We start from the raw sequence: 22,374 nt of genomic DNA, 5'->3' as shown, positions 1-22,374 counted from the left end.
TTTGTACCAAAAATGAAACGCAACGCAACGAATTTATTGTTTCGAGCCCTATCGGCCAACGTCTCACATATTCAAAGCAAAGGGGATTGTATTTGGGAAAAGTCACAGGTTAAATAAACGGCTGTTATTAGAGAAGGTCCACCCATGATTACAAATGCCCTCCATCCATGGCATACAGTTGCTAGTAGGCCGCTGTGTAAGCTATTATGTCTTTGCGCTTACATGATCTGGCTTGGCTCAACCCGAGCGACCACATTGTGTATGTAGTATTGATGCATGGACTTGTAGTAGTAGGTCTGCTATAGCTTTAGCATGAGAAAACGCTTTGTTGATTAACGTGGTTTGTTATAAAATTACCTGGCGTGCAACACGCCTCACTCTCCTCAAGATAGCTACCTGTATAGGGAAGTCTGACTCTTCTCAAGATCCCGGACAGCCAAGATCAATGACGCGTTTGGCATTCGTATCAATAAGATGTCTCGTACTTCGTATCTTTTTAGGTAATCGATAGTCGATAGTCGTGGGCGGAGGTTTGTTGGTGAGCAAAAAGGCGTGGAAAGCTGTTCACCTCTTGTTGATAGCAAGGTGAGTATTGAGTCGGAGAATGTTTCCTGTCAAATTTCTGACAGTCTTTGCTCTTGGCAGACTGATAAACCAAGTTATCTCTAATCGAGTAAGGAACTAATAGGGGACTGTTCATAATGTTGGACCTTTTGGCATAATGTGAGATCTCTTCCCGCGGACACATAGCGGCGGCCGGCGAGTTTGCACCGGCCTTTGTACCCACCGGTGGCATCGGCGAATTTGGCCGGGGCTACTACTAGGTGGCCGGTCTGTTTCTTCTGGACATAAGGTCAAGTCTTTGGACACATCTGACTACCTATGTAGTCACTTTAGCTACCTTCCGCCGTTTGGCATTGCGTGAGCAAGCCGATAACATAATCGAAACATTGTGGGATATTGGCAATTGTTGCCGAGTGGACCGGCATGGTGAGCATGTCTGTTCTAGATGGCTGGATAGCAAAAACATATCCCGTCCAATGAAATGTATAAGAGATGGCCTTTGGCCGCCCAGGTTGATCCAGTTATGACCCATCATTGCAATCTCCCAAGAAATTGTTTAGACACTCGACTCACCATATCTATCCAACCTGGGCATTTGTCCAACTTCCATACGATATGACAGCCTTCAACACTGTTGCCATTGTTGGCGTAAGTCTCCAGTCCTACCCTTTTGTACGATGTCAGTGAGTGATGATCAACAGAAAGGCAACCTTGGCTCGGCAATCCTGACCGAGCTGGTAAATGCTGGATTCATGCTTACGGTCATTGGCCGTACCGTCAAGAAACCCGAGGACTTGCCTGCTGGCGTCAAATCTCTTGCCGTAGACTACGCTTCTCCAGCTGACCTCGAAACTGCATTCCGTGGTCAGGATGTTGTCATTTGCACGGTTGGCACAACTGCTCAAGTCGATCAGAAGCTCTTGATTGACGCTGCCATCAAAGTTGGCGTTAAGCGCTACATCCCATGCGACTTTGGCAGCATCACCACCGACCCACGGGTTAGCAAAATCGCTTCATACCCGGGCTTGGTCGAAATCCAGCAATACGTCAAATCTAAAGCCGAGGCGGGCTTGATCGAATACAGCATTTTTAGCACTGGCGCTTTCACCGAGTTCCTCGCCATCACGGGCGTTGTTCTGAACCTGGAGGACAGAAGCATTACCCTCTGGGAGGGCGGAAAGCACCCATTCAGCAGCACCAGCTTGGCCGGCATCGGCAAGGCCGTCGCCGGAGCTCTGAAGAAGCCCGATGCCACCAAGAATCGCAATCTCTTCATCCATGAGCACGTCGTCACTCAAGCCCAGATTCTGGACCTGTTCAAGAAGCATGGACCGTCCGACGCTGAATGGAAGGTGACCAACATTGAAGACTCAAAAGTCGGGTTCGATCAACTGAGCAAGGCTGCCAAGGAGAATCCCAACCCGCAAAGCATCTTTGCTTTGATTCTGTCTACGATATTTGGAGGCTTGTTCAGTGCCCACTACGAGAAAGTGGACAATGAGCTTCTCGGTCTGGAGCTGGGCTCTGCTGCGGATTTGGATGCGATGGTCACCCGAGCCTCCAAGTGATAAGGTTCTGTTGTCTTTGAAGCGATGACTTCACTCAAAGCATATAAGCATGTTATAAGATGCTATATAGTGAAAAAGAATGTATAAAGAGATGTTGGAAGGATATCACAATTATGTGATAATGTTTGCACGGATGCATTCCATATGTTCAAACTTGTTTGCCTTGCCATATCTTTGTTGGTTTACTCTTCACCGACGTTCCCATGCTCGAAAATGGCTATTCAGTTCTGCGGGCTATGTGGCAATACGCTCGACATCTCTTCAGCTTCAATTGTTCGGTGCGATTGTTGTGGATCCATGAACAAGAGTAAGTTGATGGATCGTCTTAACATTAGATCTCGATGGAATACTAACTAGTGCGCCCCATATAACTTATTCGCCGGCATTGTTACTGTTTCCTCGACTAATAATTTCCCTTCTGAGCTTCGCCTGACACGACAGCCGACACGGCATCTACAGTGTTTAGCACCTGAAGATACTTGGGCTACAGCCGAGGAAACTTGCCGAAAGTGTGGTGCCAAGGAAGTGCGATATACGGCCCTCCAGTTAAGAAGTGCGGATGAAAGAACTACTTTCTTTTACTACTGTCCAGGATGCTCAGAGAGGTGCGTAGGATCATTTATGTGCATGAACTCTCAACGACTAGGAGGTACTGACAGAGTCATAGATGGAATGAAGGCAACTGAGCAGCAATCGCACGTGTACGTGACCCAACATTCACCGAGACTGAAGGCTACACCGTGGAGGCTTGTCAAATGCGTTGCTGGAAGTACGTGATGCCGTATTGATGTCTCGGTAGTATGGAAATGGTTGGCTATCGAGATCAAGATGAAGAGCACATGTAAAACAGAGTTGAGTGTTGATGCCGAAGATCGGTGAAGGGAAGTGTACTTGTCATGCTTCTCTTTTCTACCACAGCAAAAGCCGGCGTGAACTCGAAATACACTGAAATCTTTTAGTTCCACATATTCCTTTTGTATGCTGGAGGTGACCATAGAATGTAATATCACAGTGACTCTTAAGGCTCGCTCAGCAGACGGATGACCCCTTCAGCTGCCAGAAGATGCTACAGTAAACATTCTCCAACGTGGTGACATCAGTATCTAGAGCTTAGAAGTCATGGCAACCTCCATACGGGTCAACTTTGTCAGCGACTGGAATCTTGCAAACAACGGCGCATGCGATTCGAGTTGATGTAAGATGGAAATGGAGCTTTCAATCAAGTAGTAGTGCTAGCTTTGAAATTTGTCTATCACTTAGTACTAGGTGTCTAGATACATGTATATAAGAGGTTGACGCGCCGCCGCTACTACTACTTACCTTCACACTTTCGCTACTTTATCTTAATTTGATCTCCTACCTATCTATGCGCCCATCCAAGCGGGTATCAGGAAAAAAAACCACAAAGTAGATACGTGCGTCCACTGGAGCAATAAGTGTATCGGTAAAAGGCGGAAATGTTGCTACTTTCTGTACGTGCTATCTGAGTTTGCGTGCTGAATGTTTGCCAGCTCTCCGTTTTTTTGATATCCGATTGTCATCCTCCTCCTTGTGCCAGTCTTGCACGAATAATCTTAGGCAGGCAATTCTTGAAGGCGTGTGTGCCAGGATGCTCAGCTCCGAGTACTCTTATATGTACATTAAGTGCCTGCAGGTTAATCTGCTCAGCTTCTTTATACCGACCTTGCCTATAAAGAATCAAGCAGAGACAATATATGCTCCTAAGTGTGTCCGGATGCTCGGCCCCTAATACTTCTGCCCGTAGCTCGAATGTCTGCCGGATTATCCGCTCAGCTTCCTTGTAATGACCTTGGTAATAAAGAGCCGTAGAGAGTCTGTACATGGTCGTAAGTGTATTACGGTGCTTAGCACCTAGCACTTGTATAACTGGATCAAGTAGCCGCCGGCTCATCTGCTCAGACTCTTTAAACTGGTTTTGTTCCAAGAGAACAAAAGAGAGGTGGGACATGTTGTTAAGTGTGTCCGGATGCTCGACCCCAAATATTTCTACCCGTAGCTCCAATGTCTGCCGGGTTATCTGCTCAGCTTCCTTATAACGACCTTGGGAATAAAGAGCTGAAGAGAGGATATCCATACACTTCAGTGTGTCAGAATGCCCAAACCCATATTTTCTTATCAGTAATTCAAGGGCCTGGCGGCTTATCTGCTCAGCCTCCTCAGAGTAGCCCTGTCCATTAAGAGCAACAGAGAGGGTACACATAGTCGGAATTGTCCCACAATGCTCAGCACCTAGCACTTTTCTTTGTAAATCAAGTGCCTGCCGGCTCATCTGCGCAGCTTTTTCAAAGTTTTCCCGTTTATTGAAATTCACGGAGAGTCTGTACATGGTCCACAGTGTGCGAGGATGTTCAGTGCCCAGTACTTTTATCCGTAGCTCAAGCAGTCTCTTACCTGCCTGCTCAGCTTCCGCAAGCTGGTTTTCAGAGGCGGCAATCAACATACTCGTTTCCATAACCTCAAGCGTACTGGGATGTTCGCCCCCTAGTACTTCAATATGTAGATCAAGCGCCTGTTGGTTCATTTCTTTGGCATCCCTAGATTTTCCGAGAGCATGGAGGCCGTTCGCCGCCTTTTTTAAAATGGACGACAAAAGGACTTTGTCTACCACGTGGTTCTGAAACTTTAACGCCATTGTCATGTGTGGTAAATATCTTGCCCATTTATCTTTATTCGAAAATAAAGGCAAAGGGACTACTTCATTGAAGCACTGCATGACTGTTGTGATATTTGTCTGCAATTCCCCTTTATTCTCTCTTATCCAGTTTTGCATCACCAGACGGACAAGCCTGTGCATATCATATGCATCTCCACACTCTCGTTCGTTAATGAATCCGTATGCTTTTAGCATACCAATCGCGTCAAATACATCTGATTCATCACTGGCTGGTGGGTGGAGATCTTTCGGAATGTCCTTTTCAGCAAGAAAGGACATAAATCGCAGGTAGCTCGCTGCAAGTGGATTATCTCTAGAAATGGCCTCGAATGATATCATCCAAGTTGTGGCAACTGGATTTTGAGTGGTCTCGTAGCGTGTTCGATCGTCAAAGTTTTTGCTTAACAGCCTAATTAAGGCCTCGTCGCTGGAATGACAATACTCAAGATATTGAGAAATCGCGATCCCAGTCTTTATCATGTATGCAGACGCTTGTTTAATAGCAAGCGGCAAATTGGCCAAAAACTCAAGCAAGCTCTCTAAGCTCTGCGCATCACTCATTTGCTGTGGACCTAAACCGTTCTGCAGCATATTGGTCGCTTCTGATTGACTCATCCCCGTAAGATGGACAATATTATTTTTCCGGATGTCAAGCTTTTGGCTGACTTCGACATTTCGGGTTGTGAAGAGGATGGACCCTTTGAGGTTAAAGGGGAGATAACCCCTCAACGATGTGACTTCGCTAGTTTCTCCGAATAGGGTCGCGTCGTCAGCGTTGTCGATAATCAGGAGCCAGCTATCAGAGCTTTGGCTTAATGCTGCTTTAACAAGTAGCTTGATGTCCGTTTCATCATCTTTATCAATTTGTATGTTCAGCTCCCGACCGATTTCATGGTAGGCATTCACGAAAGTGGTGGTATTAATAGCTGGAACCCAGAAGACATGACAATCTGGGTATCTGGCGCGGACGCGAAAGGCAGCTTCAAGGGCGATTTGGGTCTTTCCGACGCCGCCAAGTCCACTGATAACAGTCTGTTGGCAGTCATCTTTGTCTGCATTGGGAGGGATCATGTCGAGAAGTTGCTTTAGAATCGATTCACGGCCGACAAAGTCCTTGTTTCGGCCAAACGGAACGGTCCAACAAGGCGTCCTCGGTCGACCTTGGTGAGGGTAAGATGTTGGGCGGCTCTCCATGTGAGGTAGCGGACAGGCATAGTTGTTAGTGACATGGTGGAACTGTTCTATGTTCATATTTTGATCTCCTTGATGTATATTGCTGTAGCCTCCCATTGTAGACCCGGTCAAAGTGGCACTGGAAGGCTGTGATCGCCCCGTCTGTCGCATAGGGTACATGCATGCCCATTGGCTTGTTGTATCATCGTGGCCATCGGCCATGCTGGATTTTTCTTGAATAAGAATTAAGTAATGTAGCGATGTCTAGAATCGTGAGGTTATGATGACCTGAGCCCCGTTTGAGAAGATTCTGGATAATGGTATGATGTAAAAGAAGTCGTGCTTAGTAGGTAGTTAATCAAGGAAATTTGTCTTGCAGCTGGAACTAAGGTGTCTTTAAATGCTGAAGATAATTGTGACATAAATAGATTTTAGCAAGAATGAATGGGAGTTAAAAGTGAGAGTAGATGCATTCTCCCGACAGCCTGATGATACGGGGGCGGTTGTTTTTGTCTCACGACACCGAAGGTCGTCTACTGGTTGAGCGTTTACGCCGCGTTTCTTGTCCTACCTGTAGTGATCAGGTTTGCCGCTAGTACGACTGTACGACTGGGCATGATTGCTTACGAGGGGAAAGTTGTGGTTGGCGTCAGTAATGGTTCCCTCTGTGATCTTCTGTAGTACCAACATCACTCGGATTTATCAAAACAATTTCTATTATTAGCATGTAACACTTTCTTCGGTGAGCGAATACGCTTTAGTTTAGTAACCAATTCTCTTTCCTCTTGGCCCACTAATAGATTCAATCAGCATTTGCCCTGTTGGCGCCACGATATGACAGATCGTAACATGCTCATAATTCACTGTTCGTTAGAAAGTCATTCCTACTATGCGGATGGTCAACACTGTCACCAGAACGTCACAATCGTGTGATTTTGACTTCAATATCCTATTGAAAGTCTAAAATTCTGCTCTGGGCGCCCTTCCCATAGCTTAGGGAAGGACTCTCCAAATGTGCCTCGTCATGTATAAAATAACGGTTTACGAACGCCAAAGCATACGCTATCAATCCTTCATCATTGACAACCGACGGCCGGGGCGTTGAAAAGAGCATCATATGCAAATTTACAGAGAACCTATTCGCAACATATCACGTTGTAATAAACGTATTTTAACTCTCACCTCTTCAAGACTTCTCACTGAAACGCTCTGCCGCAAAATGGCTTTCCCCCAGCGTCACTTTTACACCCCCGAGACATCCTTCACTCCTCTCTTCCGCCTTCTTGATGATTTTGACAATTATTCTCGTCCGATTAATGCTCAGCAACAAGGCCGCCGCTCTGGTCTGATGCACTGGCAACCAAAATTTGACATGCGCGAGACGAACTCTGCGTATGAGCTCCATGGCGAGCTGCCCGGCACGAGCAAAGAGAATGTGAACGTTGAATTCACCGATCCTCAAAATATGCTCATTAGCGGTAAAATTGAGAGGACATACACTTCTGGCACCCCACCTGCTGGAACCATGGAGGGAATTGCATCGAGAGGCAAGATCGCCGAGGGCGGCGAGGGACAGGCCAAGACATCTTCCCGTGAAGCAACCGCCGAGGATGCGACTGAAGATACGGCCAAGTACTGGCTCACTGAGCGTAGTATTGGCGAATTCTCACGCAACTTCAGTTTCCCTACTCGTGTCAACCAAGAAAACGTGACAGCGAGTTTTAAAGACGGCATCCTCAACATTACTGTTCCCAAGGCTGCTAAACATGAGTCACGCCGCATTACCGTCAACTAATTGATGTTTACTGGGATACGGAGGAAAAAAATTTGGCATTATTACAGCAAATCTAATTGCATTCTTCAGTTAAAAACTACAAAAAGGATAAAGAAAAAATAGCAGAAGTAGGCAATGAATCTTAGCTTTCGCTCAGGTCACTATTGTAATTAATTGAGTAGTTCATGTTACCCAAAAATTCTTCACCAAACAAATGTATCGATAATATTTGACTTAGAAGAGTAAGCTCGCATAGAGATGACGACAAAAGTAATAACTAAGTCGACATTCTTCGATAAGGAAATAAACAGGGGAATAACAACATGGAGGACGGAGGTAGTAGCTGACTTCTAGTACACTTAAACAATTGATACCCTATAACTATTACTAGTGATTATTAAACCCTGTGATAACCGCTATCCATATGATGAGCAGCTTAAGCTAAATAGTATGACAATTGGTAATAATTGCGTAGAGGCGTAGAGCCACTCGTACGAGAAAAGGGTAACGCTTTTCATTTCTGCACTGTAGCCTTCCAGGCAGTTAGATTAAGCTATATATTTCTTTGCTGTTGGTTCTGGCCACTTAAATTTAGACTTCAGTACTGTGACATACCCGAGATTCTTGTGCGGTGGCTTCCGCCATCGCATGATGTAAAGCCACATTTACGCACAAGGTTAAATGCCGAGGAAAGCATATGACAACCCATCGAATTCACGATGGGTATTTGAACAGTATCGCGATAATAGCCGCCGTCGAAAATGACCCCATCACTGGTTATGGCGTAGAGACTAGCATCTGGTTAAGTCTCTTCTGCACGGCAATCAGACCACCGTAGTCCTAACCACTTGTCCGGGGTACGCATAGATAATGATGGACGCTTCGGTGTTTGGCGAAGGAATAAAAAGGAATAATGAATCCGAAGACCATAGGAGTGGCACAAATATTGATCTATCAACTTTCACTTACTCTCGAACATTTCTTCTCGAGGTAATAAATTTCGAGGTCTTTCATAATGTCCAAGAAAGTTGTCATAGTCGGCGGTGTTGGCGGAGGCATGTCCGCTGCCACCCGATTGCGTCGTCTGGATGAATCAGCAACAATTACTGTGTTTGAGAAAGGACCTTACGCTGGCTACGAGAACTGCGGTATACCTTATGCTCTGGGTAAGGTGATCAAAGATGATGAAGCTCTGATTTTACACACGCCAAAGTATTTCAAGGAATATTTCAACATCGATGTCTACCTCAACACCGAAGTTGTTGAGATTGACCGCACAAACGAGCAAGTGTGCACACGAACCGTTGGAGAGGCTGACATTCGGCGAGTCGGCTATGACAAGCTCATTCTATCCCAAGGCGCAGAAGCTGTGCAGCCGCAGATCGTTGGAGCGGATCAGAGCCATGTTGTCACTCTACGGACTATCTCGGATCTAGAAGCCATTAGATCTATCATGGTCGAACGATGCGTGAGAGATGTTTGCATCATTGGAGGCGGATTCATTAGCCTTGAAGCGGCCGAAAATTTGAGAAAGATGAAGTTTGGAGTTTCGATTGTCGAGCAATGGACCCATGTCTTGCCGTCAATAGATGCCGATATCGCGCAGTTTCTTCACACAAAATTGAAGCGCAATGGCGTGAAGTTATATCTGAATGATACTGCAAGAAGAATTGAAGACTCTCATGTCGTCTTGGCTAGTAATGGAAGAGAGATCCCTGCCGAGTTGGTCATTCTAGCTGTGGGAGTAAGGGCAAGAACATCACTAGCAAAGATGGCGGGCCTGGAAGTGGGAACACAAGGAGTCAAGGTTGAATCACACATGGAAACTTCTGACGAAGACATCTACGCTGTGGGCGATATGGTTGAGACGAAGCATGTCATTCAACAACAGCCAAAGCTAGTTGCTTTAGGGGGACCAGCAAATCGCCAGGGTCGACTCGCCGCAGATGATATAGCCGGCAGGCCAGTGCACTATCGCGGCAACATTGGCACAATCATCTGTCAAGTCTTCGATTTAACGGTCGGTTTGGCTGGCCTGTCCGTCTCGGCGTTGCGGGACTTGGGACAGGAGCCGCTCTGGGTTACAGTGCATCCTCCACACCATGCAAGGTATTATCCCAACGCTCATCCAATCACGATCAAGACTGCGTTCGAAAAAGGCACAGGCCGTATTCTAGGGGTGCAGGCTGTTGGAATGGCTGGCGTGGACAAGCGCATAGACGTGCTGGCGACGGCAATGCAAGCTAGGATGACAGTCTTTGACCTGGAACATCTCGAATTGAGCTACGCACCGCCCTATGGCTCGGCCAAAGATCCTGTGAATATGGTTGGATTTGTTGGCTCGAACTTGCTTCGCGGGGACTATCAGATCGTACACGCCGAAGACATCAACATCAAGAATCTACGTACCTGGCAAGTCGTGGATGTTCGCTCTCCCGAGGAGTTTGCGACTGGCCACCTCCCGGGGGCAATCAACTTGCCAATTGGAACACTCCGTAATCAAAAATTGGGGCTTGATCAATCTATGCCGATTCTTGTGTACTGCTATGTGGGCTACCGGGGATACTTGGCCTACCGTATCCTCAGTCAGAGAGGATTCAGCGTAGTAAACCTTGATGGCGGACTGAAAACAGTAGTCGAGGGGGGAACTAGGCTTTAGGGGGGGTTCTTGATGTTTTTAATCTCAGTCATTCGGATGTATAGTATGTGAGGGTAACTCAACTGCTTTAATTATATACGTACTTTCCAACTATCTTATAACATTCGATCTTTTGAACATCGTGAAATATGTTATTTATCTTTCGCAGGGACGCGGGAGTTAGCCGCCGCAACAAAATGCCCCCAGGTAATCAGCTCTCTACTGCAGTCATCTTGATGGATACTACACTCAATCAGTGTTGGCCCATCTTTATGCGCTATTGCTCTCTTGAGCGCTTCGGAAATTTGCTCTGCAGTATGAGCTTTAAGACCAAGCGCACGCCCTCCTCCCTCTTCAGAATTGAATGCTTCGACTAGAAGCGCATAATTCCAATTCTGAATACGATTGTACAATCCATCGTGAATCTCTACCTCAATTGTATAGCCCCTGTTGTTGATCAAAAGAATGATGATGGGAATGCGGCATCTCACCATTTGCGAAATTTCCTGAGCAGTCATCTGGAACGCGCCATCTCCTGTCATGAGGATGGTCCTCCTCTCTGGTTTTGCCAGAGCGTAGCCGAAGGAAGCAGGTATCGTCCATCCAATATGGCCCCATTGCATCTCAATCTCGAATTCTGCTCCTGGCGGAAGGCATAGTTGAATTCCATTAAACCACGAATCGCCCGTTTCGGTGAACACCGTCGTTTCTGGAGTTAAGAGCAGTTGTGTCTGTCGAGCAACCTCCTTTCTAGTTAACCTCTCCTGCCCGCGAGAAGCCTGTCCGAGAGCAGGGTCGGGACGAAGTCGATTATACTCAGTCATCGTGCAGCTGTTCCAAGTGACTGTTTCGGCAAGTCTGACCAGAAAGTCTTGCAACTGGACATGGCTAAAATACATATTTGGATTAGGTAGGGCGACGTTGTCTATATCTGCAATGAGTTGTGGAACACTTGGCAAAGCCGTCCAGCCGACCGTGCTGTAGTCTGTAAATACAGTGCCAATGCAGATGAGGACATCAGCCCAATTGACAATTGTGTCAGCTGCGAGCGTGCTGACCTGGCCCCAAAAGATCCCTGCGAACTGGGCGTGGTCCTCAGGAAAAGAGCCCTTTGCCGCTGGTTGAAGAACCACGGCGCATCCAATGGCTTCTACCAGCTTGAGCAGAGCCTTTTCCGCGCCCACTCTTCGTACTTTCGGCCCGACAAGAATCACAGGCTTCTGCTTGGAACGAAGGAATTCAGAGGCGCCGGTAACAGCAGCGTCAAGGGCTGGCGCATCACTCGGAAACGGCTTGACTACAGCACTGATAGGTCCAGGTTGTGCACATGCCTCGCCGGATAAGTTCGTTGGCACTTCGATGTAAACCGGCTTCCGCTTTAGAAGCGCCGTTCGAATAGCGCGGTCGATCAATTCCGGGGCATGAGCCGCTCGCCGGATGGTTACGGCACAGCAAGTGATCCTCTTGGCCATCTCAAGCTGGTAGACAAAGTCATGTTCCCCGAGCGTATGGTGCAGTAGATGTTGATCAACATCATTCGTGTTAGGCGCTCCACTGACTAGAATAACGGGGAGGTTCTCTGCATACGCGCTGCCGATGCCGTTGAAGGCTGAGAAGGCGCCTACGCTGTAAGTGACAACACAGACACCTACGCCGCAAGCGCGTGCATAACCTTCGGCGGCCAGGGAACAATTGAGTTCGTTTGTACATCCAACTTCAGTTAATGCTGGGTGCGCCTCAAGCTTGTCGAGGAGAATGAGGTTGTAGTCGCCCGGGACGATGAAATGATGGCGAATCCCAATTTGAGCGAGCCTTTCGGCAAGATAATCTCCCACTGTGAAGAGGGCCATATTAGGGGTCGTAAATCTGGTTGAGGGTCAAAGATTACGGATGTGAGAAACACAACATTAGGTGGTGTCTCTTCAATTTATCTAAACTTGAACTGAACTGCACGAGGCAAAGAAAGCATTTAAACATTAGCATAAAGGTTAAACGTTTCTGGTTGTCCGAGTTGGTATAGTAGAACAAGCTGGCAGACTTTATGAGGTGATTTGGATAGTGTCATCAACTATGTGATTGGCATAGTATTACTCCAACGTCTGATTTGATAGCATGAAACAATCCATACTTGATTCAGTCGTTAGCAGAGTGTAGCAATTGACTTTTTATGTTTAAATAGTGGCATGATTCTTCAGTAACGGTTGTATCAACAACCCCGCCATCGAAAGTGTTACACTTCCACTAACACATCTAAATTACAGCCCCTCAGAACGGGACGGATTGCACAATCGTATGATCTTCAGCGGCCGTTGCAGCCACTTGGCATTGTATGGTAGAGTTTAAATTTACAGCTGTTCTATACTAAAAGTTGGAGAAGTGTCAAGGAAGTGTCAATAAACGTTGCTTTTGCTAGCCGCATTTGAGGTCAGTATAGGTCAAAATCGTTCAGTTTAGTAAATTAATCTGGAAGCATCTTCCTGGCATTCTAGTAGATGGTAGATGGAACGTTGAAAAACCTGAAAGCATTATATGTAGTCCCATATTTAATGTGCATTGTAGTAAATATGCATTTCAGAACTCATAATCTGCGTAGAGCAACTGCCTGGCTTGCTCGTTCATCAATCGACGCAGGCCAGAGAGTCTGGTCGGCACAGGGTCTCCAGGTTGAATTGGAACTGGATCATAATCCTCATATGCGTTTCCACCGAATACTGTATCCTTCAGCGTACCGTCCTTTTCTCGTTCAAGTTCGTAAAACAAGTAGGGGATCTTGGAACAACAGTCCACGAGCTTGACCCATTCCCATGCGCGAATACTAAAATCCCAATATTCGAATTGTGAGCGACAATTGAAGACAAGAGGGGGTATACCAAGCTGCAACCACTTACCCGATTACACTACTGAACGAGATCAGTTCTTTCACACAAATACTTTTCGCCCATCTATGGTCATTAGCCCAAAGATAGACGACTATAAGCCAGTCTCCGCCCAAAGTTCGATTTTTATCCTTCCAACATAGCGAGATGAAATCTCGTCGGCAGCACATCATTTCGGAGGGCGCCTTGTCATGCTCTGTACGGTCGATGACTGGCCCCATTCTCGGAGGAATCGTTCTCCATGACTTTATGGACCGTATATCGTTTTCCTGCCTCAGCTGTCTGGGAAGGTCTTTGAAGTATGTGCGCACAAGCATACGCCATGGTGCTCGCCCATCCTGATACCCTTCGGGAACGTGGTAAGATGATACCAACCATCTGAATAATCGCACCTCGGGTATTTTCTCGGGATGACGCCTACTATCGACAAATAGGTTTTTGAGGGGGACTGTCACACGGCTCAGCATGTATGTCCAACGCTGCCTCTTTATTTTCTCAGCTAGGGCCTTATTTGGGTCTTCGTCATTAGCAGGCCATAGGCCCCATTCTGGAGACCACTCATCCCCCCGTCGAGGTCGCCGCGAGTACTCGGGGAGTAAGGGGCAGGGGCAGGGGCAAAAATGCGTGCATCGAGGCTTGCTGGCGATCATGGCTCCGAATTTTGCAGATGGTATTGATGATCAAGCGACTAGTTCTGGTCGAATGGAACATTATCTCATCTTATTCTGGGTGCATCTCTTTTATATTTATATACCTGAAGGCATCGGTCCGTCCATAGAAGTAAGTTTGCTCCTGTGGGAATGGCTGACTTGATACTTTCAGTACTTCTCGGTGTGGCGGGATTTTAAGAGTATAAGTTTAAAGCGACACTTTTTGGGAGATGGAAGAGGGTCATAGCTAATGGGTGTAATTTATTTAAAATATTAGTGATACCAGAAATACTTAAGATGTTAATTAATTGCTTCTATATTTTGAAGAGCTAATTAGAGTTCTATAAGCCTGGAGAGAAAATGGCCTACAAAGCCGGACCTCATATAAGGCCGATGCAAACATAATAACCCAACCAAAGCGAACTGCAGGTACTGCCAACACCAGGATTCCACTTCTCAAAGTTTGCCAGAGTAATCTTGGCGTTGGTGGCGATCGCTTGACACGAATCACCAGATTTCACTATTTGCTGGTCAGTATTCTCGAAGAATTAATAGAATCACAGCACGATGCTATTATGCGTGCAGAGTTATTGTCATAACTTACCTAAATGGAACGTCTTACAGTTGGTCACCATACCAGCTTGCGTGGGTGTTGGTGTGGCTACACCATTGCCTGGGGTAGTCTTTGATGTCTTCATCGTTGTGGGAGTCGGGCCATCAACAATGTTGACGCACACATAGTAACTAACTAACAGAGAGGAGCAACCAGTTCCGACGGCAGGATTCCACTTATAAAAGTTATCAAGAGAGATTCCCTTTGCTGCAGCAACTGTTGCGCACGAGTCTCCTGACTTCACAAGATAGAAACTGTTGCAATTGCTAACCATGCCGGTCTGTGTAGGAGTTGGAGTCGTGATTCCATTTCCAGGTTTCGTTGTAGTTGAAGTGGGCTTGATTGTCGTCCCTCCCACAATACCTACACAGACATAGTCTCCCACGATGAGCGCAGTGCAGTCCGACTTCACAGCAGGATTCCATGCGTAAAAATTGGCAAGCGTTATGGCATTGCTCGAGGCCAGAGCAGGGCAACTATCACCGGAAACAACCAAGTGGAATTTGTTACAACTGCCAATCATTCCAGTTTGAATTGGGCCGGGTGTAGAGATTCCGTTACCGGGCTTAGTCGACGTCGAGGTAGTTTTGACTGTTGTTCCGCCTACAATGCCCACGCAGACATAATCTCCGACGATGAGCGACGTACAGTCGTTTTTCACTGCAGGATTCCATGCGTAAAAGTTGGCAAGAGTTATGGCATTGCTAGCGGCAAGATCTGGGCAGGAATCGCCGGAAACAACTAGATGGAACTTGTTACAGCTGCCAATCATTCCAGTTTGAATCGGACCAGGGGTGGAGATTCCATTGCCAGGCTTTGAAGAAGTCGACGTGGGTTTGGTTGTTGTACCGCCGATGATTCCAATACAGACGTAATCGCCGGCAAGAAGCTGCGTACAATCGCTCTTGACTGCGGGATTCCAGGCATAAAAGTTGTCCAAGCTGATACCGGCCTTTGAAGCAATGTCAGGGCAGGTATCGCCGGACACCACAAGATGGAATGAGTTGCAGTTGCTAACAATCCCCGTCTGTACTGGACCAGGCGTCGAAACCCCATTGCCTGGCTTAGTGGTAGTTGAGCCGCCCTGCGAGATGACACCAACGCAGACATAGTAGTCAAGGATTAGAGATGCGCATGAGGTTCCCACTGCAGGGTTCCAAGAGTAAAAGGTATCCAGGCTGATACCGTTGGCCGATGCCAAGATAGCACAAGAATCTCCTGGGACTACTTTGTGGAACTTGTTACAGTTGCTGACCATGCCAGTCTGTGTAGGTGTTGGCGTGGTAACTCCATTGCCTGTTGAAGTAGTCGAAGCCGCCTTTGAGGTGGAAGATGGCGGTGGTGGCACTCCAAAATTCTGCTCAACGCAATAAGAGTCTCCCGCTATAATGGGACATCCGCTTTTAGCTAGAGATGGATTCTGTGAGATGGATTAGCTTTGTGTTATGGATAAACACTGAACGAGCGGAGTCGGCAATTGCTTGAAGGCTTTGACATACGTATGCATAGAGTTGATCAAGTGTGATGAACCCAAAATCAGCTATGCTTTGGCAAGTATCTGAACTTGAAACAACATCCCAGGATGTACAGTCCTGTATAGTATCACTTGGAGCTGTTGTAGGAGGATCAACGGTGTAGGCTGCGGCAAGAAGACCAGTTGCGCATAGCACAACAGCAAATGACTGTCTCATGTTTGCCTTGTTGCCTTGGCTTCGACGAAGAGGCTAATTGAGAAAATGCCTTGCCATAAAAAAGGAGACAACCGTATCACTCGATATATCTCGTTTATTTATACCATCATCTCCATCGTTATCGAAACTTCCAGCTGCAAAAATTGCATCGTGACCAATGTCTTACCAAATTCCGCACCGAATCCCCTGTAGACATCGTATGTCATGGAAAACTCCGCGGAACTAACAGGATCACGATCCTGAAGGTCAAATATTTCTATGACGAGATGATTGTCAACGTTCCATCCTCCGGTTGAATGCATGTGTACGGCACAGTAAGGTGATGTTGAATCCTTCACTGTGATGCAGGGGTTGTGCATGCCGTGCATGCAATCCTCCCCCAACACCATTCCCGCTTGTGGGGTTGAAGCGCACCATGATGTGCCCATAGATTGCCTTTGTTGGTAAGACCAGCGAATCCTCATCGCCAAGCCGGAAGGAATATCGGTGGTGCAAGGCGGACCGTCGCTGACAACACGGACGTTTGTCGATTTTAGGCAATTGGGATCTTGCTTGCGCCAGATGAGGTCGATTCCAATGCATTTGGATAAGGCATTTGGACGTTGCCTGTTTTTTGTGTCTAGATTATACCATTTCTGCGAAGCAGAGCAACGCTGTTGAACGAAACACCAGACAGAGTATCTCCATCAGTCTAGATCATGGGCTTCTCTGTAGGGCTTGCCTTGCTTTTGCAGGTCGTGGTTCTTTTCTGCAATACTCCCTTCGCTGAAGCACAAGTTCAACTCCTGAATATTACAGATGCACCTGGTCTCTCTGCTACATGTATTGCTGTTCTGAACCAGGCAGTAAACTGCACAACTACAATTGCTTCTATCGGCAATGTTCTCGATGGCTCTCCTGTCTTTGGCACACCACTATTTTTGACAAGTTCTCAGCTCAGCGGGTTGTGCAACACTGCATGCTCAGCATCACTGACAACATGGGAAAGGAGAATAGCTGGTGCTTGTGGAGCGACACTTTATGATGCAGCTGACGGTGGCCAATATGCTCTGGCAATGTTTGCTGAACAATACGTCGAAGCTTACGGCTCAGTTTGTTTGATGAATAAGTAAGTAAAATTTTATCATCAGTCTGATCAGAATAGAAGCAAAACTTACGGTAAATATCAGAGCAGGGGCTTATTGTAATCGTGTGATTGGAGATCTCATGCGCATTGATCCGGCCAACCAAAGGGCCACGGCGACGCCCGGTAAGTCACAAATGTTTCGAATAGGAAGAATTCATATTGACATCTATTAGTTTCTACTGCATATTGTGATGATTGCTACCTCTCTTTGTTATCTACCCAGTTGGCAATGCCATTGGCCTCTACTGCTGACCTGAAGAGCTTCTTTGCAACTTTGACATCCTCGTGCAAAAAGACGGGATGGGCGTTATCTGCGCCCCCAACAGCAACAACATTTACAATTCCGTATGTATTCTCAGTATTATGGCCTATTTTGACCTTAACTTGTGAGGAGGACTAACATGGCAACACCAATAGGCCAACACAGCCTCCGGCAGCTACTTGTTCTGGTACTACATACACAATCTCCTCAACAGACACATGCGTGGGTATTTCCATGAATAAGGGAATAAGTACCGATGATTTGCTCTCATACAATTATCTATCGTCTCTGTGCAAATACTTTCCAAAAGCTGGCACGTCTCTCTGCATTCCCGACTCTCGTGTCTGCAAGCCATACACAGTGCTGAAAAGCGACACATGTTCTTCTCTGCAGAGTCAATTCAAGATTTCATATGCGCAACTTATCGCTTGGAATCCATCTCTGGGAGGGAAATGCTCAAACATCCAGCAATACGTCGGCTATGCAATTTGCGTATCAAATCTAGGAGGAAACTATGTTAACCCCAGTCCAACTACCATAATTCCCTCTTCAACAGCGTAAGTGAAATCCATCTTTCATCACAGATCACCACAACAATCTTAACGCCTGACTCTAGCACTTCGTTATGGACATATTCTTTACCAGCCATGACTTCCTACCCCAATGCCACATATGTAGCATCCACCGCAGACGCTCCGTATGCAAATGGAACCCGCATGGACTGCACAAACTACTTCACTGCGCCAATTCTTACCAATTATACTGGAAATGGGACCACAAGCTTCAGCTGCCAAGATGCTGTTTCTCAGTTTGACATTGACATGGCAGATTTCTTGACCTGGAATCCATCCCTGAATGCTTCGAGTCCGTGTACAATGGCAAATAACACACAGTACTGCGTGCAGACGTACAGACAAACATCTAAAAATATTACAAGTTCCTGTGTACAAAAGGCGATTGCTCCTCCAGGCTACGATTGTATCGGTTTCACATCAAGACACGGCATCGACCAAGACCAATTCGCACTTTGGAACCCAGAAGTGGGGAGCGACTGCGGGCAGTTCAAAATTGGCACTCAATATTGCATTGATGTGCTGCACTACCGACAGCCAGGCATCACTTCGAACTGCAATAAGTTTGCTGCGGCTAATAACACCAACTGTAAGTAATGTAGCGCCTCTGTTTGTATTCTGCGATTTTCAAGCTGCGTACTAACCTGTAACAGGGGTTGAGCTTCCATGCCAGATAATTGAGACGGAATTTGGCATAAGCCACGCTCGCTTTATCGCATGGAATCCTGCTGTCCAAGACAACTGTAAGTATTAATTAACTATGAGAATATCCTTGACCACAAATGTCTCAAAGTCTTATCATTTTGCTTCTTTGTTAGGTACTGGGCTATATCTTGGTTACGATTATTGCGTTTCCATACCCAACTATAGGCCCACCTACACGTCAACCACGCCATTTGCTACCGCGCTACCAAGCCCAGCAGCTTTGCCTGGCGTAAAATCCAATGCGAAAGGTTCATCAAGTTCGTTGCCCAAGGGGAAAGCAACCGTGACCTCAGGTAGTTCTAAATCTACCAAGTCGAATAGCCTGAATCGGCAAATGACTGTTCCTACTCCCACCGGTAAGTGACAGCCAAGCGACAGGGAGGCCAGAAATTTGGCTATCACTTCGGGCTATGAGAACCGCATTCAGATACAAGTAGATAAACCTCAGCTTAGGTACTATATCTAGGTAGATATGCTCTATATGTTTGCACTATATGGTCAGATGTGGCGCTCAAATCGTGAAAGGCTATGTTTATAAGCATCAATAACTTCAACCACTGTCTTGTGACCATCCCTGTTGGCAATAGACCTGGCTGTCTAGTCCAGTCCATCTTGAGAATTCACTGTAGAATCGCCTAAAAAATCATCTCATTCTCAATGTGTCTATCCGATTCAGGTATGCCGTATAGATCCCATAAATGTTGCGATATTTATGGTGTGCCTCTTTCAATCACGGTTTCAATAAGGCCAACTCTACCATCTGGCTTCATTATCTCAGGATTGACTTCCCATATTGCATTTAGCATAGCTACACTACCGGTCGAGTCATCGCTGAGTACAGCCTCAAGAACTAGGCGAAAAGCTGGTTCCGCTCACCCATGTCGCAGTATCGAAGCCCACACAACATTTGGAATTTTCTTCAATCATTCATCAGAGAACCGACTACACCTCTCATGCCTAAGAATCCATACATCTTCGGATGGAATTGCCAAGAGGCTCAGATCCAGAATGTCATGTCAGCATAAGATGAAAATTTCATGGCACTTTAGGAACAGGCGGCAACGAATCCCAGCCCTAGTGATCTAGACTCTTTGCAAAATGTTCTCTTAAGATAAATTGAATAGCTTCTAGGTGAAGATATCTTTAATAGAGTACATTGAAAGGCGCTGATACAACACATCCTAGCCAAACCAATCCATGTTGACTTCGTAATCGAGATTGGCTTGACAATTGGCTCTGCTTTCCAAAGAAAGACGGACAAAATCAATATGGCCAGGATCACCTTTCTGTAGAGGAGTGGAATCGGCTGATAGATCGTCCCAGCTAATGTTCCATTGCTCAGTATTATCTATCGCATTAACTGCGACCAGTTGCGTTGGCCTTCCAGCAGAAGCGCCAGAGTATCTTGCCTTTAACTCTGAAAACTCAGCGGCCCAAATGTATTGGTACTTTGACAGCTGTCTTGGCTTGAGAGACATGACATCTAGAAGCTGCAAGTTAGCCCGGATTGGATTATATGAAGAAAGAGCTGAGTCGATGTGGATTGACTGTGCCCAACTTACAGACTACGCCGCCGCAGTGTCTGGCCATTGCGCGGGACATGTGTTCAAAGTAGGTGAAATACACTTGATTTGTTTGCAAAAAGGCGAGCCAGCTACCGTCGACGAAGACCTCCCAGTAGTTACGATCCTTGGGGTTGTCAGGGTTTGGGTTGCTGATATCGTTCTTGCCCGAATACAAATTCTGCGAGTAGGTGAGTATACACACAAGGAATTATAGGCTATTCAATGATTATTTACCCATATAGACAACAATTTCTTTTTGCAAGCCCAATCCGTAGCGAACCATGAGAGGCCAGGGTGGTCAAGATGGCCCATTGTCTGTCGAAGGTCCCACTCTGCCTTGTCCTCGTTTTCTTTAGGGACAGAAGTGTAAAATACACATCGATTCATCAGCTGAGAGTCTGGTAAGAGTATCTGTTTTTCCAGCCATTCCGTCGTCAAGTCATTTATACTGGTGACTTTGCCTGCAGCCGCTTCTATACATCCCAAACAACTAGGCAATTTGAACACTGGATCTCCAGGCTGGCTGCCCGGCGTGCGTTTGACAATGTTTCTCTTGTCAAGGCTTGGTAATGGCCGAATACCTAAAGCTTCTTGTAGTTGTTTATTATTCCAGGAAAAATTGACTTGGTAATTTTCATAGAAGATATGTTCAGGCAGGACATCATCGGATAACTTCTGCTCAGTGCCTTCATGGGTACGAACATTCACGGCTGGTGCTTTATTCGCAATTCTTTTGGGGGTGTGAAGGGTACGAGGAGCGACATTTTTTCCAAAGGCCAAAGAGAGAATCAAGGTGATGGCAAAGAATACCGGAAGTACTGCCAATCGACCCATGTTGAGAGAAGCAGGTCTTGTAGCAATGCCCACTCCAAAATGGCCTAACGAAATCGAATACAAGACAGAAGGATATTGTTGAACCCTTCTGCCATGAAAAGAAGGGATTGCACGAGTATCCTAAATTCACAACTGCCTTGCTCAAATCTACGAGGCATATCGGCTACAGCATCGGAGGTCCTCCAGCGATGGCATGGGGTCGAAAATCTAATGGATCGAAGGAATCTATGCTTGTCGCTTTGGATCGAAAGACCTCGGTCGGATGTTACTCAAAGTAGACCAAATAGACAGTGCGGTATATACTGTAGAAAGAAGGTTGTTGGCCCTAATTTTTTCCCTTGCAGATTCCTCGATGCATGCAACCTTGTAGGTGGTGCTACTGATCTGCTGATTGGTGTAATCAGCTCTTATTGGCAGCAGATGAGATCCGAATAGCCGACACCCTTGTAGCTGAATGTGGTTCGCAGGATCAACAGGTTAATATAAGCTGTAAAAAGAGGCTTGTTAGAGTTAAACATAAGCACAACCGACCTCCGGCGACCTCCGGCGATCCGGCGGCAACGTAATATCCCTCAGCTTGTAGCTTTGTAAATCGTTGACAGAACCAGAGCGTGACAATATCGAAGGATTGCAGTGTTGCATTGTAGGAACTCCGATTTATGGCCGTGAATGCTTGTTGGTGGGACTTTTGAGGCTGGCCTAAGGATTTACCCGGGCTGGAGATAGCAGTAATATGCTGTTGATCATTCCCGTAGGATGCGCAACTCCGATATGCATCCGTACAGTAAGGCGGATTTCTGCTGTAGAATTTTGAGTGTTGCTGTTAAAGCTTTCCATAGCTCTGTCATGAAACTAGACTGGGCGTTGTCTGCCGTTATAGAAATCTCACGTAGGACGTGAATCTCCAGCCGTGCCGACCTCAATCAACAATGAGGACCATGGCGATGCGAAGATATCAGTTTCTTTCAAATCTTCAAATCATTACTTTTGTCTTCTGTTTTGTCATCATTTGCTTCAACGGTGTCTCAGCACAGCATATTCATGCCCCAACCGTCTGGAATGAATCCCTAAGTACTAGTAAGCCGCGGG

The 22,374-nt window shown here is 46.4% G+C and overlaps 8 protein-coding genes across 8 annotated transcripts; 4 read left to right on the top strand and 4 right to left on the bottom strand.

Moving 5' to 3' along the window:
• Positions 1-1,179: 1,179 nt before the first annotated feature.
• Positions 1,180-2,132, top strand: V8C40DRAFT_265618 (aromatic alcohol reductase; the record flags this gene model as incomplete). Its single annotated transcript, XM_083219675.1, has 2 exons — positions 1,180-1,212; positions 1,266-2,132. 2 exons carry the CDS (start codon positions 1,180-1,182, stop codon positions 2,130-2,132), a joined length of 900 nt encoding a protein of 299 aa, XP_083073813.1.
• A 2,790-nt stretch (positions 2,133-4,922) lies between these two features.
• Positions 4,923-6,201, bottom strand: V8C40DRAFT_265617 (P-loop containing nucleoside triphosphate hydrolase protein; the record flags this gene model as incomplete). The annotated part of the gene is made up of 2 exons (XM_083219674.1): positions 4,923-4,939; positions 5,004-6,201. The coding sequence occupies 2 exons, from the start codon at positions 6,199-6,201 to the stop codon at positions 4,923-4,925; spliced, it is 1,215 nt and encodes a 404-aa protein (XP_083073812.1).
• A 997-nt stretch (positions 6,202-7,198) lies between these two features.
• On the top strand, positions 7,199-7,774 carry V8C40DRAFT_287256 (Hsp20/alpha crystallin family protein; the record flags this gene model as incomplete). The annotated part of the gene is made up of 1 exon (XM_083222684.1): positions 7,199-7,774. One exon carries the CDS (start codon positions 7,199-7,201, stop codon positions 7,772-7,774), a length of 576 nt encoding a protein of 191 aa, XP_083073811.1.
• A 302-nt stretch (positions 7,775-8,076) lies between these two features.
• On the top strand, positions 8,077-10,417 carry V8C40DRAFT_287254 (FAD-dependent pyridine nucleotide-disulfide oxidoreductase; the record flags this gene model as incomplete). The annotated part of the gene is made up of 2 exons (XM_083222683.1): positions 8,077-8,089; positions 8,782-10,417. The coding sequence occupies 2 exons, from the start codon at positions 8,077-8,079 to the stop codon at positions 10,410-10,412; spliced, it is 1,644 nt and encodes a 547-aa protein (XP_083073810.1). The 3' UTR covers positions 10,413-10,417.
• Positions 10,418-10,510: 93 nt separating this feature from the next.
• On the bottom strand, positions 10,511-12,584 carry V8C40DRAFT_217107 (thiamine diphosphate-binding protein). Its single transcript, XM_083212177.1, has one exon. It carries the CDS (start codon positions 12,239-12,241, stop codon positions 10,544-10,546), a length of 1,698 nt encoding a protein of 565 aa, XP_083073809.1. The 5' UTR covers positions 12,242-12,584; the 3' UTR covers positions 10,511-10,543.
• A 1,661-nt stretch (positions 12,585-14,245) lies between these two features.
• Positions 14,246-16,464, bottom strand: V8C40DRAFT_244458 (uncharacterized protein). The gene is made up of 3 exons (XM_083215658.1): positions 16,030-16,464; positions 14,522-15,950; positions 14,246-14,437 (listed from the first exon to the last, which is right to left on the bottom strand). Exons 1-3 carry the CDS (start codon positions 16,219-16,221, stop codon positions 14,298-14,300), a joined length of 1,761 nt encoding a protein of 586 aa, XP_083073808.1. The 5' UTR covers positions 16,222-16,464; the 3' UTR covers positions 14,246-14,297.
• A 347-nt stretch (positions 16,465-16,811) lies between these two features.
• Positions 16,812-19,382, top strand: V8C40DRAFT_217100 (LysM peptidoglycan-binding domain-containing protein). The gene is made up of 7 exons (XM_083212176.1): positions 16,812-17,329; positions 17,391-17,470; positions 17,521-17,692; positions 17,765-18,166; positions 18,226-18,770; positions 18,835-18,924; positions 19,000-19,382. The coding sequence occupies exons 1-7, from the start codon at positions 16,920-16,922 to the stop codon at positions 19,248-19,250; spliced, it is 1,950 nt and encodes a 649-aa protein (XP_083073807.1). The 5' UTR covers positions 16,812-16,919; the 3' UTR covers positions 19,251-19,382.
• A 523-nt stretch (positions 19,383-19,905) lies between these two features.
• V8C40DRAFT_244456 (uncharacterized protein) lies at positions 19,906-21,471 on the bottom strand. The gene is made up of 3 exons (XM_083215657.1): positions 20,686-21,471; positions 20,449-20,629; positions 19,906-20,369 (listed from the first exon to the last, which is right to left on the bottom strand). Exons 1-3 carry the CDS (start codon positions 21,283-21,285, stop codon positions 20,068-20,070), a joined length of 1,083 nt encoding a protein of 360 aa, XP_083073806.1. The 5' UTR covers positions 21,286-21,471; the 3' UTR covers positions 19,906-20,067.
• Positions 21,472-22,374: the final 903 nt, after the last annotated feature.

Source organism: Trichoderma camerunense (assembly GCF_050948025.1).
Source record: "Trichoderma camerunense strain CBS 138272 chromosome Unknown V8C40scaffold_8, whole genome shotgun sequence".
In the NCBI taxonomy this organism is placed as follows: domain Eukaryota; kingdom Fungi; phylum Ascomycota; class Sordariomycetes; order Hypocreales; family Hypocreaceae; genus Trichoderma; species Trichoderma camerunense.
The sequence above is the reverse complement of the archived record's forward strand: the minus strand, read 5'-3'. Positions and strand labels throughout refer to the sequence as shown.

Coding starts and splice junctions, on each gene's coding strand:
- V8C40DRAFT_244456 (XM_083215657.1), bottom strand. CDS start 21,285: ATGGGTCGATTGGCAGTACTTCCGGTATTCTTTGCCATCACCTTGATT. Junction 20,630..20,685: donor AGAAATTGTTGTCTATATGG/GTAAATAATCAT, acceptor ACCTACTCGCAG/AATTTGTATTCGGGCAAGAA. Junction 20,370..20,448: donor ACACTGCGGCGGCGTAGTCT/GTAAGTTGGGCA, acceptor TGCAGCTTCTAG/ATGTCATGTCTCTCAAGCCA.
- V8C40DRAFT_217107 (XM_083212177.1), bottom strand. CDS start 12,241: ATGGCCCTCTTCACAGTGGGAGATTATCTTGCCGAAAGGCTCGCTCAA.
- V8C40DRAFT_217100 (XM_083212176.1), top strand. CDS start 16,920: ATGGGCTTCTCTGTAGGGCTTGCCTTGCTTTTGCAGGTCGTGGTTCTT. Junction 17,330..17,390: donor TCAGTTTGTTTGATGAATAA/GTAAGTAAAATT, acceptor GGTAAATATCAG/AGCAGGGGCTTATTGTAATC. Junction 17,693..17,764: donor GCAACAACATTTACAATTCC/GTATGTATTCTC, acceptor CAACACCAATAG/GCCAACACAGCCTCCGGCAG.
- V8C40DRAFT_244458 (XM_083215658.1), bottom strand. CDS start 16,221: ATGAGACAGTCATTTGCTGTTGTGCTATGCGCAACTGGTCTTCTTGCC. Junction 15,951..16,029: donor TTGATCAACTCTATGCATAC/GTATGTCAAAGC, acceptor TCCATCTCACAG/AATCCATCTCTAGCTAAAAG. Junction 14,438..14,521: donor CTGTAAGACGTTCCATTTAG/GTAAGTTATGAC, acceptor ACCAGCAAATAG/TGAAATCTGGTGATTCGTGT.